Here is a 15,288-nt window from a genome sequence, read left to right as displayed (position 1 = left end):
GACCCAATCTCTATCAACCTCGATCCAAAAGTATTCTGAATTAGAAATGTTGAAGTAACACTTTAAGCCAACCATTCGTGAATTGACTATTTTCCCCAATGTTCAAAGCCTTTGCTGCTTTTGTGAAATACTTGGTTCTTCTGAGGTACTTCAGTCATACTGGTGTTCTTGTAAAACTGCTTTGCTCTCCTTTTGTCTATTCAGACCATTCCCACAAGTACCAGTTTCTTGTGGCTCAATACAGACAGCAGTAGGCTCTTCTTCCTCCAAAATTATACCAGGCAGAAATACAAGTCTTCACAGTTGACTCATGTCCCTTCATACAAAGTGATGCACAAAAGCTTACAGAAGAAATTAGATTGCTAGAAGATACATAGGTAGCGTGGAGCTACCTCATTCCAACCCACTATTGTCGGATCATATTTTGAGGGAACTTTGTGAATCTAGCAAACAATGTCAATCCTCAACAACCAAGAACAGTCATGAGTATGGCAGTCCAAAGACAATGGAAACAGAGCTGGCTCCTAAGCATTTCACTAAGTGTTCATTCCATGACTGAGAAAGTGTAGAGAAAGCCACTATAATAGAGTTTGGAATGAGATGGTAAATATGGAGACTGAACACCATCCCACTGGGGTGACAGATTGATTTAAAGGGCTGGTGAGTGTTATGTATATCTGAGGCACAGGGAAACTGTACCATTACATACTGCAGAGAGGGGGAGAAACAGAACACATTCCTCTTGGAGAAAACAAAGCACATTGAAAGATATGGGGGTAAAACAGACAGAAACAGAGAGACGTGAATAAAGATGCAGAAAAAGATGAAAACCACAGCTGAAACCTCTCCAATCTCCTGTCTAAATCCTGTGAGGAAGGACATCAGTCCAAGGTTGAGGTGGTGTTAGAAACAACTATAAACTATGACTGTATTCTGTCTGTAGAGGTATGGGGACTAGTAGGGGGAGTGGTCTCTGCCCGTGGTGCGGCCTATCCAGTCCATGTATGTCCACTGCACATTTAGAAACATATACACTCTTGTATCCTTTCCATACACACGTCCTGTACACGCACACACACACGTTCACATGATGCCGTTGGTGAGGTACTGGAAGCCGTCATAGAGCTTGGTGGTGATGGAGCGCATGGATCCGTCCACCATCTGCTCCACCAGGACCTGCAGCTGTTCCTCCGTCAGGCTCATGTGGAAACGCTCCTTCAGGGTCCGGATGGTGCTGGAGCCGTGGAAGCAGGGCAGCTGGGAGCCTGGTAGGGAGAAGATAGGGACACTGATGAAGTACAGTTTGGTACTTATAATGACCAAGTGTACTTATCGATAAAGCATTTTCCTTAAAGTTAAAGCTACTTTACAGGACTAACTAAAGCTAACATGACTACCATACAGACTAGGACAAGAGAGACATGTCATGACTGATACACAGTTGTGGGTCAGGACAATGTAACAATGAAGAGTAATTACCTTGCTGCATGATCTCCACTATCTGGATGACTTTGTCCATGTGTTTACGTGCTGCTATCAGGCCCTGCAGCATGAGCATCTTATAGTAATTAAACATGTCTCCATCCAGACCTCCCATCACCTAGAGAGAGAGACAGAGTATCTTCTAGTCAATAAACATGTCTCCATCACCTAGAGAGAGAGAGAGACAGAGTATCTTCTAGTCATTAAACATGTCTCCATCACCTAGAGAGAGAGACAGAGTATCTTCTAGTCATTAAACATGTCTCCATCCAGACCTCCCATCACCTAGAGAGAGACAGTCACAAGAAACACTGTTTTAGTCAATTAGCTTTGTTGAAGATGGCAAAGTGTTTCAAACCTGTGCTTTACTCCTGGTTCAACAGAGTGCAAATCTGAATAAGAATGTCGCATTAGCGTTCCTGTCAATTAACTCACGTCTACAAACTCGTTGGTGAGCTTGAAAGCAGAGGTCTCGAAGCCAAGGTTGCGGGGCGAGCTGGACAGGATGAAGCCAAAGTCTATGTGGATGATGTGGCCCTCAGCGTCCAACAGGATGTTGCCATTGTGTCTGGAGAGAGATGACAGAGTGAACAGAATGTAAGTGATGAGAGAGAGAGATGACAGGGAGGAGAGATGAGAACAAAATGTAAGTGATGAGAGAGAGGATAGAGGAGTGAATGAGAGGAAGTAGTGGGTGTGTCTGACCTGTCTTTGACCTGCAGCAGGTAGCAGATGAGACAGTAGCCTGCACAGCTCTGGACAAAGTTGCGCTGGGCCGTGAGGAAGGCCTCGGTGGTGTGGGTACCGTGTTCCTGCAGGAAGTAGTCCAGCAGAGGCATCTGGCTCTGTTTCTTCACCTGGCGGAGGGATATCAGAGAACTTTAACATTTAAAGTCCCACTCCAGTCTCCCTTTCAGATCATGTAACATATTCTTTACTAAAAAAAGGCACATCTTAATAGGTGGTCCAGTCATGACATAGCACGGGGCGGATCCCATCAGACCAACTCATTGAAGTTTGCAGGACGTATTTAATAATCATTTAGTGGGTGCTTATATTTGCCCTATTTCACACATGTACAAGTGTGTATTATATACCTGTGAAATTGATAATTTTTTTACATATCCCAACTCCCCCTGAGACACTCTCGGACAGTGGGGTCACGGTCAGGGCATTATCAACGGTGACCCAGGAGCAATTAGGGTTAAGTGCCTTGCTTAAGGGCACATCAAGAGATTTTTCGGCTTGGGGATTCGAACTAGTGACCCTTCGGTTACTGGCCCAACGCTCTAAGGTCCTAGCCACTAGGCTACCTGCCGTGTGCCCCTGGGAGAAAAGGTACTGATCTAGCTGGCTGAGGTGGAAAGGTACTAATGTTAAATACTAATGTTTGTTTTTGTGTGTGATTCTGTTGGGAGCCTTTCTGAGCCCACTCACCTGGTGGATGGACACTGCGTTGACTATGGGTTCAATCATGCCGCTGTCAGAGGAGATCACCAGGATCTTGTAGGGTTTGATCCAGATAGGCACGCGCTCCTGTTCCCAGATGATCTGGGAGAGGGCAGAGAGCAGTACATAATTAGTCCAGATAAAGTATATACAGGAGATTATACTGTAGTGTAAATGCTGGGTGTGGATATGTAGAAAGTAGAGGTTCATCTTTGCTGTGTATGTGGAGCTAGAGAGAGTCCATTCAGAATGACCTGGAGCTGCTGCAGCACTTGAGAGGCCAGGAGCTCTTGCCGAAGGTCGTCGCCACACTTGACGATGACTGACAACAACCTCCAGGTAGGGATGTGTCCATATGGGGAGCCCTCCCTTATCCGCCTGTTCAGAACAACACAACAAGTACAGGCACATACAATTAGCAAAGCTCAAACCTTTCCTCTAGCCTTGAGGTTACCATCAAGGCATGCAACACCTCCACGGTCCACTGTGGGGATTGAGTACGCACTGAACCTTCTCCTGCCACGGCTCCTTGAGGGCCACTGCTGAAGGGTCCTCTGGGTCCCGCTTGAATGTGGTTGGTGTGTGAGCTAGCTGCTCTGAGAGACGCCGCCTGTGTAGTGGGGGAAACACACACATTCACTACTTAACCTGTTAGGGTATAGGGGGCAGTATTTTCACGGCTGGATAAAAAAATGTACCCGATTTAATCTGGTTACTAATCCTACCCAGTAACTACAATATGCATATACTTATTATATATGGATAGAAAACACCCTAAAGTTTCAAAAACTGTTTGAATGGTGTCTGTGAGTATAACAGAACTCATTTGGCAGGCAAAAGCCTGAGACAGATTCTGACAGGAAGTGGATACCTGATGTGTCGAATTGACTTTAAGCCTATACCATTGAAAAACAAAGGGGGTGAGGAATGTTTTGGCACTTCCTATTGCTTCCACAAGATGTCCCCAGCCTTTACAAAGTGTTTTGAGTCTTCTACAGTGAGATCTGACCGAATAAGAGCCATGGAACGTGATGGCCCATTAGACACCTGGCGTGCGAGTTGATGGTGGGTACTCTCATTCCGAAACGTTTTAATAAGAAGCATCATATACATCGCAGTTTGAAAGACTACATTATACCACCCAATGAAGAAGCATCATATACATCACAGTTTGAAAGACCACATTATACCACCCAAAGCTAGCTCTCTCCCAGCTATTCCTCTGTACCTGATGTCTCCAGCAGCGATGAAGATGGGTTCCTTGCTGTCCAGGCTGGTGATGCTGTCCACTGAGAACTGGGAGATGTTGTCACAGCTGTTGGTGTGGAACTCTGGGAGCTGGGATAACAGAGGAGAGGGAAAGAACAGGAGAGAGGGTGAGTCCACAGCCTATACTCCTTCACTACCTGACAAGGGTAGGTGGGCTGCTGACCCTTACCTCCACCTGCAGATCCCCGATGTCGTCCACAGACCAGGCTTCGTTATCCTCATCGTAGTTGTGAACCGTTGAGAAGCCCCCGGCTCGCTGATCCACCATGATGCCGCAGTCCGGAAGGTTCTCCACTGAGCGCGTGCTGCGGATCCTCGTCTCGGAGATCCGTACCGGAACGTTGGACGTCTCAAAGTCCTCACACTCCAGAACCTCCACATAGATGAGGTACGGCGCCTGACGAGGTAGAGGTGATTGTTTACATGTTTGTGTTGGTGCGTCATCCATTCTACACTGTGTGTGTGTGTGTGTGTGTGTGTGTGTGTGTCTCCCCCTCACCTTGTCTTTGGAGTTGAGCACCACAGCCTGTGTGTGAGGGACGCGCACCACATGGTGGTCGAAGGCGGCGGTGGGCAGCCAGACGCGGGCGGGCAGCTTGTGGTTGAGCAGTGACAGCTCCGAGATGAGCCGGGACGTCTTCTGCTCCTTAGTGGGCAGCGTGGCCAGCCTCTTCCCGATGCCCATCAGGGACTTGATGAACTCTCTCTGGGGTGCCAGACGCGCCGGCTACAGAGGAGGAGGAGGAAACAAGATGTATGAACATAATGACCTTAGGAGGAATAGTGTTTTGTTAGAATAGTTCAGTGTTGTGTTGGAACCAAATACTCTACAACAACACACCTTCTCGTGTTGACCTCCAGATAGTAGGGAAATCAGAGCACCACTCCCATGTCAAATTACAACAGCAACTTAGATGTACAGCCATGAGCCGCTGGTGCATTTGTGTCAAGTTCGTTTGAAATGATTCAGAAGTCAAGGCCCATTATTGCAGCTGATTCAAGTGAGCAAATGTGTATAATCGCCTGTAATCTCAAAATAGCGTTTTAAAAAGCCGAAACACTTCAGCAACCAACTTGACACAAATGTCAGAACATAAGACTAGTTGAAACAAGAAAGACCACAACTTGAAACCATTAGCAAATCATTCGAGGCTAAATTATTGCAGCAGTGGTTTAAAGAAGTCCAAGTTTACACAAGCCCCAAAACACCATATACACACATATTTTATTCCAAAACAGGAAAAATAGATAACTAAACCAATAGAGTGGAGGTTTATAAGCATGTATCATAATCTGCACCCGTAACAACCATAGATACACAACTGAAATATGACCCCAAAAAACAATGACAAACGGATCCCACTACTGCCACCAATGACCTGACCTGACCCCTGACCTGAACCCTGAAGACTATTTAGCTCTGGAGCCCAAAGTTACATATTGAGATACATGCTTACGACTCCTCACTTCACATACAGAGAGTAGTCTATAACCCGGCTGCCAATGGAGACAGGCAGCCATCATCCCAGAATGCACCACAGAAGTCTGTGGTGATGGAGGCCGTTAACTTACTGTACCAGTCTTAGTCTAACAATCAAGACTTTCAGAGCTGGAGCTCAGATCCTGGGAAAGGTGAGAGGTTAAAGTACAAAGTAAGGAAAGGAAAGGGGGGTGGAGGGAAAGATAAGAATATTTACTTTATTATTATTTTTGTTTACCAGCAACGAGAATCAGAATTAGGTAGTATCAGACTGTATGCCCCCAGTGAATGGGAAGAGGCTGCATTGTGTGCCTGTGTATTCCAGGGTCTTGTCGTGAGGAGTGACAACATATCTGCAGCTCTACAATGATCCCAGTTATCTGGGTGAACTACTACTAACACCCTCACATGATACTAAAGGTCACAGAGCATGGGGAATAGAATAGAGGAAATAGAGACATGAGAGCTATGTCTATAGAGCATGGGGAATAGAATAGAGGAAATAGAGACATGAGAGCTATGTCTATAGAGCATGGGGAAGCAAGGACAAGGAAAACATTAAGAGAGAGATGAGCAGAGAAAAGCTTCCTTTATGAAAGTCTAGTGACATCCAGTGTTTATGAATGGTTACTCCCAACAGACAGTGTCTCACTACACATTAATCAGGGGGAGGAGGAATGATGGTGGGAATAGTCCAAACTAAATACAGTGCCTTCAGAAAGTATTCACACCCCTTGACTTTTTCCACATTTTGTTGTATTACAGCCTGAATTTTAAATTATTTGGGGTCACTACCCTACACACAATAGCTCATAATGTCAAAGTGGAATTATGTTTTTAGAAATGTGTACAAATTAATTAAAAATTAAGAGCTGAAATTACTTGAGTCAATAGGTCAAATATTCAATCCCTTTGTTATGGCAAGCCTAAATCAATTCAGGAGTAAAAATGTGCTGAACAAGTCACACAATACATTGCTCTGTGTGCAATAATAGTGTTTAACATGATTTTTGAATGACTACCTCATCTCTGTACCCCACACACACAATTATCTGTAAGGTCACTCAGTCGAGCAGTGCATTTCAAACACAGATTCAACCACAAAGACCAGGGAGGTTTTCCAATGCCTCGCAAAGGCACCCATTGGTAGATGGGTACAAAAAAATTGAAAAGCAGACATTGAATATTCCTTTGAGCATAGTGAAGTTATTAATTACAATTTGGATGGTGTATCAATACACCCAGTCACTACAAAGATACAGGCGTCCTTCCTAACTCAGTTGCCGGAAAGGATGGAAACCGCTCAGGGATTTCCCCATGAGGCCAAAGGTGATTTTAAAACAGTTAGAGAGTTTAATGGCTGTGATAGAAGAGAACTGAGGATGGATCAAAAACATAGTTACTCCACAATAGTAACCTAAATAACAGAGTGAAAAGAAGCCTGTACAGAATAAAAAATATTCCAAAACATGCAACCTGTCTGCAATAAGGCACTAAAGTAAAACTACAAGAAAATGTTGCAAAGAAATTAACTTCATGTCCTGAATACAAAGCATTAGGTTTGGGGTAAATTCTTGTAACACAACAAAATGTGGAAAAAGTCAAAGGGTGTGAATATTTTCTGAAGGTTCCACACAATCACTAGACACCTTGAACTTTCCACCCAGCTTAACAACTGATGGCACAATAGCAGTCTTCATTCAAACCATTTGTGTTTACCAGCCGTTGCAGAAGATCACGTGAGACTGAGACAGCATTTTCTGCTGCACGATGACATGAAGTTGGCCCATCACATAACAGTATATTTAAATTCCCTTCCTGAATTGGCCTGGAATTGATTCTGACCTGGCACCATTGTATTATCCACGTCATAATGGGGCAGTATGTCTCTATAGTGGAGTCTCAATAAGAGTGGGGAGGTTGTGTTTTGGGTACCTCTAGAAGAACAGTGATAAGGAAGTTGTGTCAATGACTCATTGATGACTAAAGGAACTGAACTGGTGTATCAGTGACTCATGAAGAGATTTGCACCCCAATATTCAATTGTGTATCCAACAACTAACTAAGCAACTAAAGTGTTCAAATGTTTGATAACAGACCCTTTCATGCATGAGAAGACTGCCTAATCCTAGATTATAGCCCATATCAGGAGAGGGCACTTCCTTTTACATAATGACAGCTCTGCCGTTTCAGGGACAGTCCCTGAGCACCCTGTAGTGGTGATGACTGAATCACTGAGTACCTTTACATGCACACTAATAATTAGATAGTAAACTGATTATGGCAGTAGGACAAGCACGGCAGCAGTCATGTAAACACATTACTCTGCTTATCTCAAATCGGCGTACGGTCATAATCAAAGTAAGCATACACCAATTAAAATAGCTGGTTTTCTGAGCAATCTTTCAAATGACTAGGACATGTAAAGGCCTTAATCAGAGTTGTAGCAGTGTAACTGATCTGCACATGTGCTAACACGAACAGCGCAAGCTTCCTCCTTTAGCACCAGCGAAGTGAGTTCAGAAAAACTGAAAGTATGCATCTTAGAAATAGTTTTCACATTCAAACTTTATATGTCCAAACTCAGACTCAAATATGGTTCACAAACATTTATTTTGACTGGTGATTTTCTGCACCAGTCCCATCAGGTAGCCTGATTTCAGATGTGTCCATGTAAACTGGATTATTAGGGGAATCGTTCTTCTTGCAAAGCATGTAAATGTTTAAATCGAACTACTATATTAATCTGATTATTTACAATAATGGTACTATTGTGTGATGTAAACATTAGCTACCCATCTTCCTTCAACGATGATGACAAGAACTACCGGTCTTGTCAGCGTAACTAAATGAACCATTATGACAAATTCTTTACTCTAGTGTTTTAGTATCCAATAGCTACCAGGTTAATAACCGAGTACTGATGATGTCGCCACATGGTCAGTCGCCATAGCGAACTAGTTTCTCCAAGATATCACCAAACCTCAATAGAGACCTCTGGGCATGGTGTTTCTAGAAGCACTGTGACCCTACAGTAACACTGTCTCCATGTTTGTATAACATTGTCAGGGTGTCATGATGCCACTGTAAACCGAAGAGGGAGCTAAGAGAGAAAGGAGGAAGTGACCAGAGGGAAATCACTGAGCTTGAAACTGAACTGCTGATTAAGTTTGGTGTGGTAGTCACGTATACACATGCATGCACGCACGGACACACACATACAGAGCTTAATTGGTCAAAGGTCCTCTCTTCAACATTTTTACATTTGAGTCATTTAGCAGACGCTCTTATCCAGAGCAACTTACAGTAGTGAGTGCATACATTTTTATACTTTTTTCGTATTGGTCCCACGTGGGAACAGAACCCAAAACCCTGGCCATGCTCCACCAACTGAGCTACATGGTCCCACGTGGGAACAGAACCCATAACCCTGGCCATGCTCCACCAACTGAGCTACATGGTCCCACGTGGGAACAGAACCCATAACCCTGGCCATGCTCCACCAACTGAGCTACATGGTCCCACGTGGGAACAGAACCCATAACCCTGGCCATGCTCCACCAACTGAGTTACATGGTCCCACGTGGGAACAGAACCCATAACCCTGGCCATGCTCCACCAACTGAGCTACATGGTCCCACGTGGGAACAGAACCCATAACCCTGGCCATGCTCCACCAACTGAGCTGCATGGTCCCACGTGGGAACAGAACCCATAACCCTGGACATGCTCTACCAACTGAGCTACATGGTCCCACGTGGGAACGGAACCCATAACCCTGGACATGCTCTACCAACTGAGCTACATGGTCCCACGTGGGAACGGAACCCATAACCCTTGACATGCTCTACCAACTGAGCTACATGGGACCACGTGGGAACAGAACCCAAAACCCTGGACATGCTCTACCAACTGAGCTACATGGTCCCACGTGGGAACAGAACCCATAACCCTGGCCATGCTCTACCAACTGAGCTACATGGTCCCACGTGGGAACAGAACCCATAACCCTGGCCATGCTCCACCAACTGAGCTACATGGTCCCACGTGGGAACAGAACCCATAACCCTGGCCATGCTCCACCAACTGAGCTACATGGTCCCACGTGGGAACAGAACCCATAACCCTGGCCATGCTCCACCAACTGAGCTACATGGTCCCACGTGGGAACAGAACCCATAACCCTGGCCATGCTCCACCAACTGAGCCACATGGTCCCACGTGGGAACAGAACCCATAACCCTGGCCATGCTCCACCAACTGAGCTACATGGTCCCACGTGGGAACAGAACCCATAACCCTGGCCATGCTCCACCAACTGAGCTACATGGTCCCACGTGGGAACAGAACCCATAACCCTGGCCATGCTCCACCAACTGAGCTACATGGTCCCACGTGTGAGTCTCTGTGGATATGTAACCATGACACTTTCTATACAGAGACAGAAGAGGAAGTATTATTCCCTGCTCTGTCTAGAATATGTGCATTCCATTGACCCCTCACCCCAGTAGCATGTTATCTTCGGGCCTATTTTTCAGACAACTGGTGATAACAGCTACAGATGAAGAGTGCTGGACTGTGAACCTCTTTCTGTTCTTGTATAATGCCCCCCCGTTGGACCCCAAGCAGTTGCTTCCAAAGTTAGCTATCCCACTTTGTGAGATACCTGCCAAGATACAGAGAAACAAACTGACTTAGTGGAAAACAAAAACGTGTATATACTCCCAGTACACACCTCGTCCTGGTTGCTCTCCACCTTGGGATTGCTCGCTGTCCTCTTCAGGTTGCTGCTCAGGCTGATACTGACCGTGGCGTCTGACTTGGAGCGCTGATGCGTGCGCTTAGTCGGCGACAGACCGTGCTCTCCGCCCAAGCCGTGCCCGTGCAGGGATGGTGCAGCGGTCGGAAGTGGGCAGAAGGGGGCCAACATCAGTGGCTGGCGGGCACGGACCGCGGCTGGTTTGAGTTCATCGGAGAAGATGAGTTTGCGTAGCTTGGTGCCGCGCGAGTGTCGCTGTGTGGAGATGTGCATGTCGGAGGAGTAGGCACCCAGCAGCCAGGCGCACTGCAGCGAGAAGGAAATACTCTGACGGCAGCGGTGCACCTGTGGTGGGAAAAAATGATTTGATGTGAAAGGAGCTTTAGAGAGGATACATTTGTAATTCTGATGAGTAGCTAGCCACGGAGGCAGTTCAGGGAGGTAACATACGCACCACGTAGGGCTTGATGGCGTCTCCCACGTCCTCGTCCATGTGGATGTACATGTTGAGCAGCTGCGGCAGGTAGAAGTCCACCTCCTCGTGGCGGAAGCTGAACAGACGGTTGCCGATGTAGGCCTGCACACCTGGCTCCTTGGAGTTGTGTAGATAGGAGATGGCCATTGACACGTCGAAGAGTTTGGACTCAAACAGCCGCAGCAGCCACGACTGCTTGGAGGGGTTATGGCGCTGGCGCCGCCGCGCGCTTTTCACCGAGCCTGGAGGCAGTGCCTCAGAGTCCTCCTCCCCGGGGATTTTTGGGGGCTTGATAGGCTCTGTATGTACAGTCCCGTTGACCAGTGTTTGGTCTGTGCTATTGCCACCATCAGACCCAGAACCTGACCCCTCACTTTCACCTTTGAGGAACTTCACCTTCTGCAGCACCTCCTGGCAGGCCATCTTGGCCACCTCGGGGTCGATGACCAGGGTCAGCTCGCCCACGCCCTCTGAGATGACATCCAGGGGTGGGCTGGAGGCGGCTGGACCATCGCTGTGACTGGGGCTGGTGGTCTGCTGGTGGTGGTAGGATCCAGAGGAAGGGGAGGAGGGCGGAGAGAGGGAGGGAGAGGAGGAGATGGACAGAGAGGAGGAGGCTGTGGAGGGGCTCTGCGGTTCTAGTTCCTCTGGCTGTACAGCAGACAGACCCAGCTCCGTGTCACCCATCACGGCCGCTCACCGCACTCCCACTGGGGCCACAGAGAGAGAGAAGTGGGGAGGAGAGGATGATGACGAGGGGGAGAAAGGGTGGGGGCGGTAGTGTGAGAGAGAATAGGAAACAGAAAGAGGTTTCATCATAATTTTTTTGGCACTCAACGTGTGACAGGCCTATGTTTGTGGCGGTCATGACATTTTGTCAGCAGGTTATTGTCATGCAAAAGACTGCTGGTCTCACGATAATTGACTGTTAATTAACAAACACGTTTAGCATATCCAGGCCTCCACGCATACAAGCCACATAAAAGCCTTTGGAACATCTACAATAAAAAATAAATAAAGTTGAATAAATCTATTTAATATACACAATCACAATGAATCCGTTATGTATTTTTTGGCAGGTCTTAAGAAACATGATATGAAGAAAATGTATTTCAGAAGAACATGTTATCTGGCTATGCGCCATGCTATAGGCTGTAGGCTTGTTAATTTAGCAGAAAATATTTTCTTATATGTCCCGTGACATTATTTGATATGATTTTACAGTATGAAGAATATAATTGAACTTAGCTGAATAAAATATAAATGATATTTTTCCCATTCTGGAGTGTGCATATGAAGTGGCTGTGTTGAGCATAAAAGTGAACATTTGAAACAGGTCCTATACAATAGATTTAGAGTTATTTAGCAACTTTAGCTGTGAATGGTACAAACCTTAGAATGTCTTAGAAATCAAAACATATATGGGCTGCAAGATGAGACTATAGGCTATGGATGATTTGAAAAAGTCGACTAAGCAGTCACATGGAATTCTACTGCGGTCATGAATCATGACTGCCGGAGTGGCGGTAATATGGTCACCTCAACAGCCCTAGACAGGCCGCAAGTCTGCAAAACAGCCCATAGCTCCTTTGATTCTTCATATAGCATTTACATCGAACAGGAATCAGGTTTGGACTAAGTGGAACAAAGTGCTCAGCGTGTAAAATGGATCTGACAATCTGTGTCCGTCTTCCCATCAGTCAACTAACATACTGTCTGTGAATGTAGGCCAATGACCTTTTCTATGAGTCACTGTCCATCTGTCTGTCCATCTATGAACATGTTCGTCTGACTGCGGTCACTGTGTTCCGTCAGGCCCTGCCATGTAACGCACATGGCCATACACACCTGCTAATTCTACTGAGCAGATTAGCACCACAGCAGCACTACCTAGTGCTATGCACTACAGGCCCAAAGCAGGGAGAGGGAGGGTTGTCTCTCTGAAACCTCTGTTATCCATCAGGTGTCAATCTTCAACATGGTTAATAGCACCCCATCACAAGCCATCCATCATGGAACACAGTTAACATGGATTTACCAGAAACTTCATAACTACTAAGATTAAACCAATACATTTTTCACATTGTTGAATCAACAATGTCGCTAAGGGCCTCAATCATTGAGAAGAATGGGTGCAGTATAACACTGGTCCTGCTGTATAATACTTGTGCGGGTGGTGGAGCAAAGTACTTCCTCATTGGGCTAGTATCCATCAGTCTTTTTCTTTGTTCAATATGCTGAAAAATGTAAACTCAGAAAGGGCTGGTGGGTGTAGAACAGAAGTGTCAGGTTTGTATACAGTGTTCAGCAGATGGAATATGAATTAACCCTTCGCTAGCTGGCTGCAGCAAGTTGTTGTTGAATTAGCCGTTTCAAGAAGCAGGGACAAGACAGGGAAATACGCATAGCTAGCACAGTTATCCTAATCGTCCAAACATAATCATACAAGTGTCTAGCCAACCAACACCGTCTAGGCAAGGAGTGGGGGTGTGTCATGGAGATAGGTATACAAACATTTGACACGTGTGGTTAACGTTATAAATATTCTGCAGTTGCAATTAACTTTGCTAGCAACTAACGTTGGCAAAACATTTACTAGAACGCTAACGTTAGATAGAGATGGCTAACTCGCTTCAGCTGAGTAACGTTAGGTAGACAATCAAACACTAGCTAGTTAACTGATAGTAGTTAACAGTTCACTAGCCAGCTAGTTGTTGAGCTTGCTGACTAGCTCAGAGCGTAACGTTATTTGCTAGGTAGCTAACATTAGTAAACGTTTTCTTTTAGTTAACTATAACTTAGTAGCTATAGCCGCCTCATCATCACTGGTCAGATTTAGCTACATATCTTCCTTAAACGATGATAAGAAATACCGGTCTTAACATGGTAGCTAAATTAACCAGTATGACAAATTCTTTACTCGGGTGTTTTTGTATCTAATAGCTAGCTACCAAGTTAATAGCCGACTAGCTGCTAACCTAAACCTGAGGGATTAACGTTAGCAAGTTTGCTTGCTAGCACATAAGTAGCTACACCAGCTAACTTGCGTACCAAACTCCTCGTTGTCTTGAAGGCCACGCCACTCTTTGAGTGCTATAAACAAGTAGAACATAACTCCTACCTTAAAATTGTATTGGCTGGTTAGCTATTTAAGTTTATTTGAGCTCCAATTTCTCTGCTCCATTTAGAATGCATTCAGTGCCGAGTTCTCTGAACTACTTATTGGAGAGGTGACAGACTAGGGCTGTCTGCTTAGTGCCTGTGTAAAATATATTTGTGCATTATGACAAACTACTCCACAATGAGTGTTATTAATATTGTTGTAAAACATGGAAAATTGCTGAATGAAGAACGTGTAAAATCTTAGCTACATCCAAAAGTGCGTAATAGGGTAGAGTAGGGTACACTATGCTACCAGTGTATTAGACATAGGCCACAGAAGGTTGGTGGCACCTTCATTGGGGAGGACAGACATATGGTAATGAGTGGAAAAGAATGTGTGGAAAGGTATCAACAAACACATGGTTTCCATTCGCTCCATTCCAGGCATTATTATGACCAGTCCTCCCCTCAGCAGCCTCCACTGATATAGGCCTATACTTTACCAATGTATTGATAATATACCTTTCATTACTATACACTTGTTTAATGTGTCATAGCGGATGGCTAAGTGCCTCGCTGGAAGGTTCCAGAGATGTAGAAATGTGTCATAGCAGATGGCTAAGTGCACCGCTGGAAGCTTCCAGAGATGCAGAAGTACTGTTGCCACAGATACAAAAATGCCTTTTATGGGTCAATAGTATGCTTGTTCAGTATGTTGTATGAGGGGTTTCCCCACTTTGTCACAGTGCTTTGACTTGGATCACACAGTTGTGCTCTGCCTGGCTACTGGGGATGCAGGAAGATGTAGTAGCGATGCATCACTACTGCTCTCCTGAGACCTAGAAGTACTGTTGCCCCAGACCATGGTGCTTCTTGGGTGTGTTTCTGCAGAGTGGAGTGTTTGCCCCCCTCTGGAATTTCCACTCTGTCACGCGTATGGCCAAGCCTGGCATGAAAATAGCATTGCTGTGCTGATAGCAATGATCTATTTGCATTATCTGACAATATTATTTTCTCACTTCTGATGTTAATTAACCACATCATTGGATCTGAAAGTAGTATGGATTGATTCAGTTTAGGGATGTAGGAAAGTAGCTGGCCAAATCATGCCTGGAGTAAAATTGAGAAAAGTTTATAGGTCACCTGCACTTGTGGGCAGTAGTAGGCGCTGTTGAGCAAGTATAAATTATAAGGCTCATTAGCCACTAAATCCAGCCAGCCAAAGGATCTTTGCTCCAGTTCACACAACTTGGCCACCATCAAAAGTTAATT

The 15,288-nt window shown here is 45.4% G+C and overlaps 1 protein-coding gene across 2 annotated transcripts; it reads right to left on the bottom strand.

Moving 5' to 3' along the window:
• Positions 1-865: 865 nt before the first annotated feature.
• On the bottom strand, positions 866-14,161 carry LOC115177161 (phosphatidylinositol 4-kinase beta-like). 2 transcript variants are annotated; one of them, XM_029737718.1, is made up of 13 exons: positions 14,036-14,160; positions 10,894-11,624; positions 10,416-10,784; positions 4,700-4,927; positions 4,370-4,597; positions 4,160-4,269; positions 3,437-3,541; positions 3,186-3,309; positions 2,920-3,033; positions 2,188-2,339; positions 1,918-2,050; positions 1,480-1,600; positions 866-1,265 (listed from the first exon to the last, which is right to left on the bottom strand). In XM_029737718.1, exons 2-13 carry the CDS (start codon positions 11,599-11,601, stop codon positions 1,084-1,086), a joined length of 2,574 nt encoding a protein of 857 aa, XP_029593578.1. In that variant the 5' UTR covers positions 11,602-11,624; positions 14,036-14,160; the 3' UTR covers positions 866-1,083. The 2 variants fall into 2 exon arrangements, with proteins under 2 accessions (XP_029593578.1, XP_029593579.1); XM_029737719.1 differs by lacking the exons at positions 866-1,265; positions 1,480-1,600 and adding an exon at positions 1,641-1,767 and having other exon boundaries at positions 14,036-14,161.
• Between the last annotated feature and the right edge of the window lie 1,127 nt (positions 14,162-15,288).

This window comes from Salmo trutta, chromosome 37 (genome assembly GCF_901001165.1).
Source record: "Salmo trutta chromosome 37, fSalTru1.1, whole genome shotgun sequence".
In the NCBI taxonomy this organism is placed as follows: Eukaryota; Metazoa; Chordata; class Actinopteri; order Salmoniformes; family Salmonidae; genus Salmo; species Salmo trutta.
Note: the sequence above shows the minus strand (reverse complement) of the source record. Positions and strands in the feature narration are given on the sequence as shown.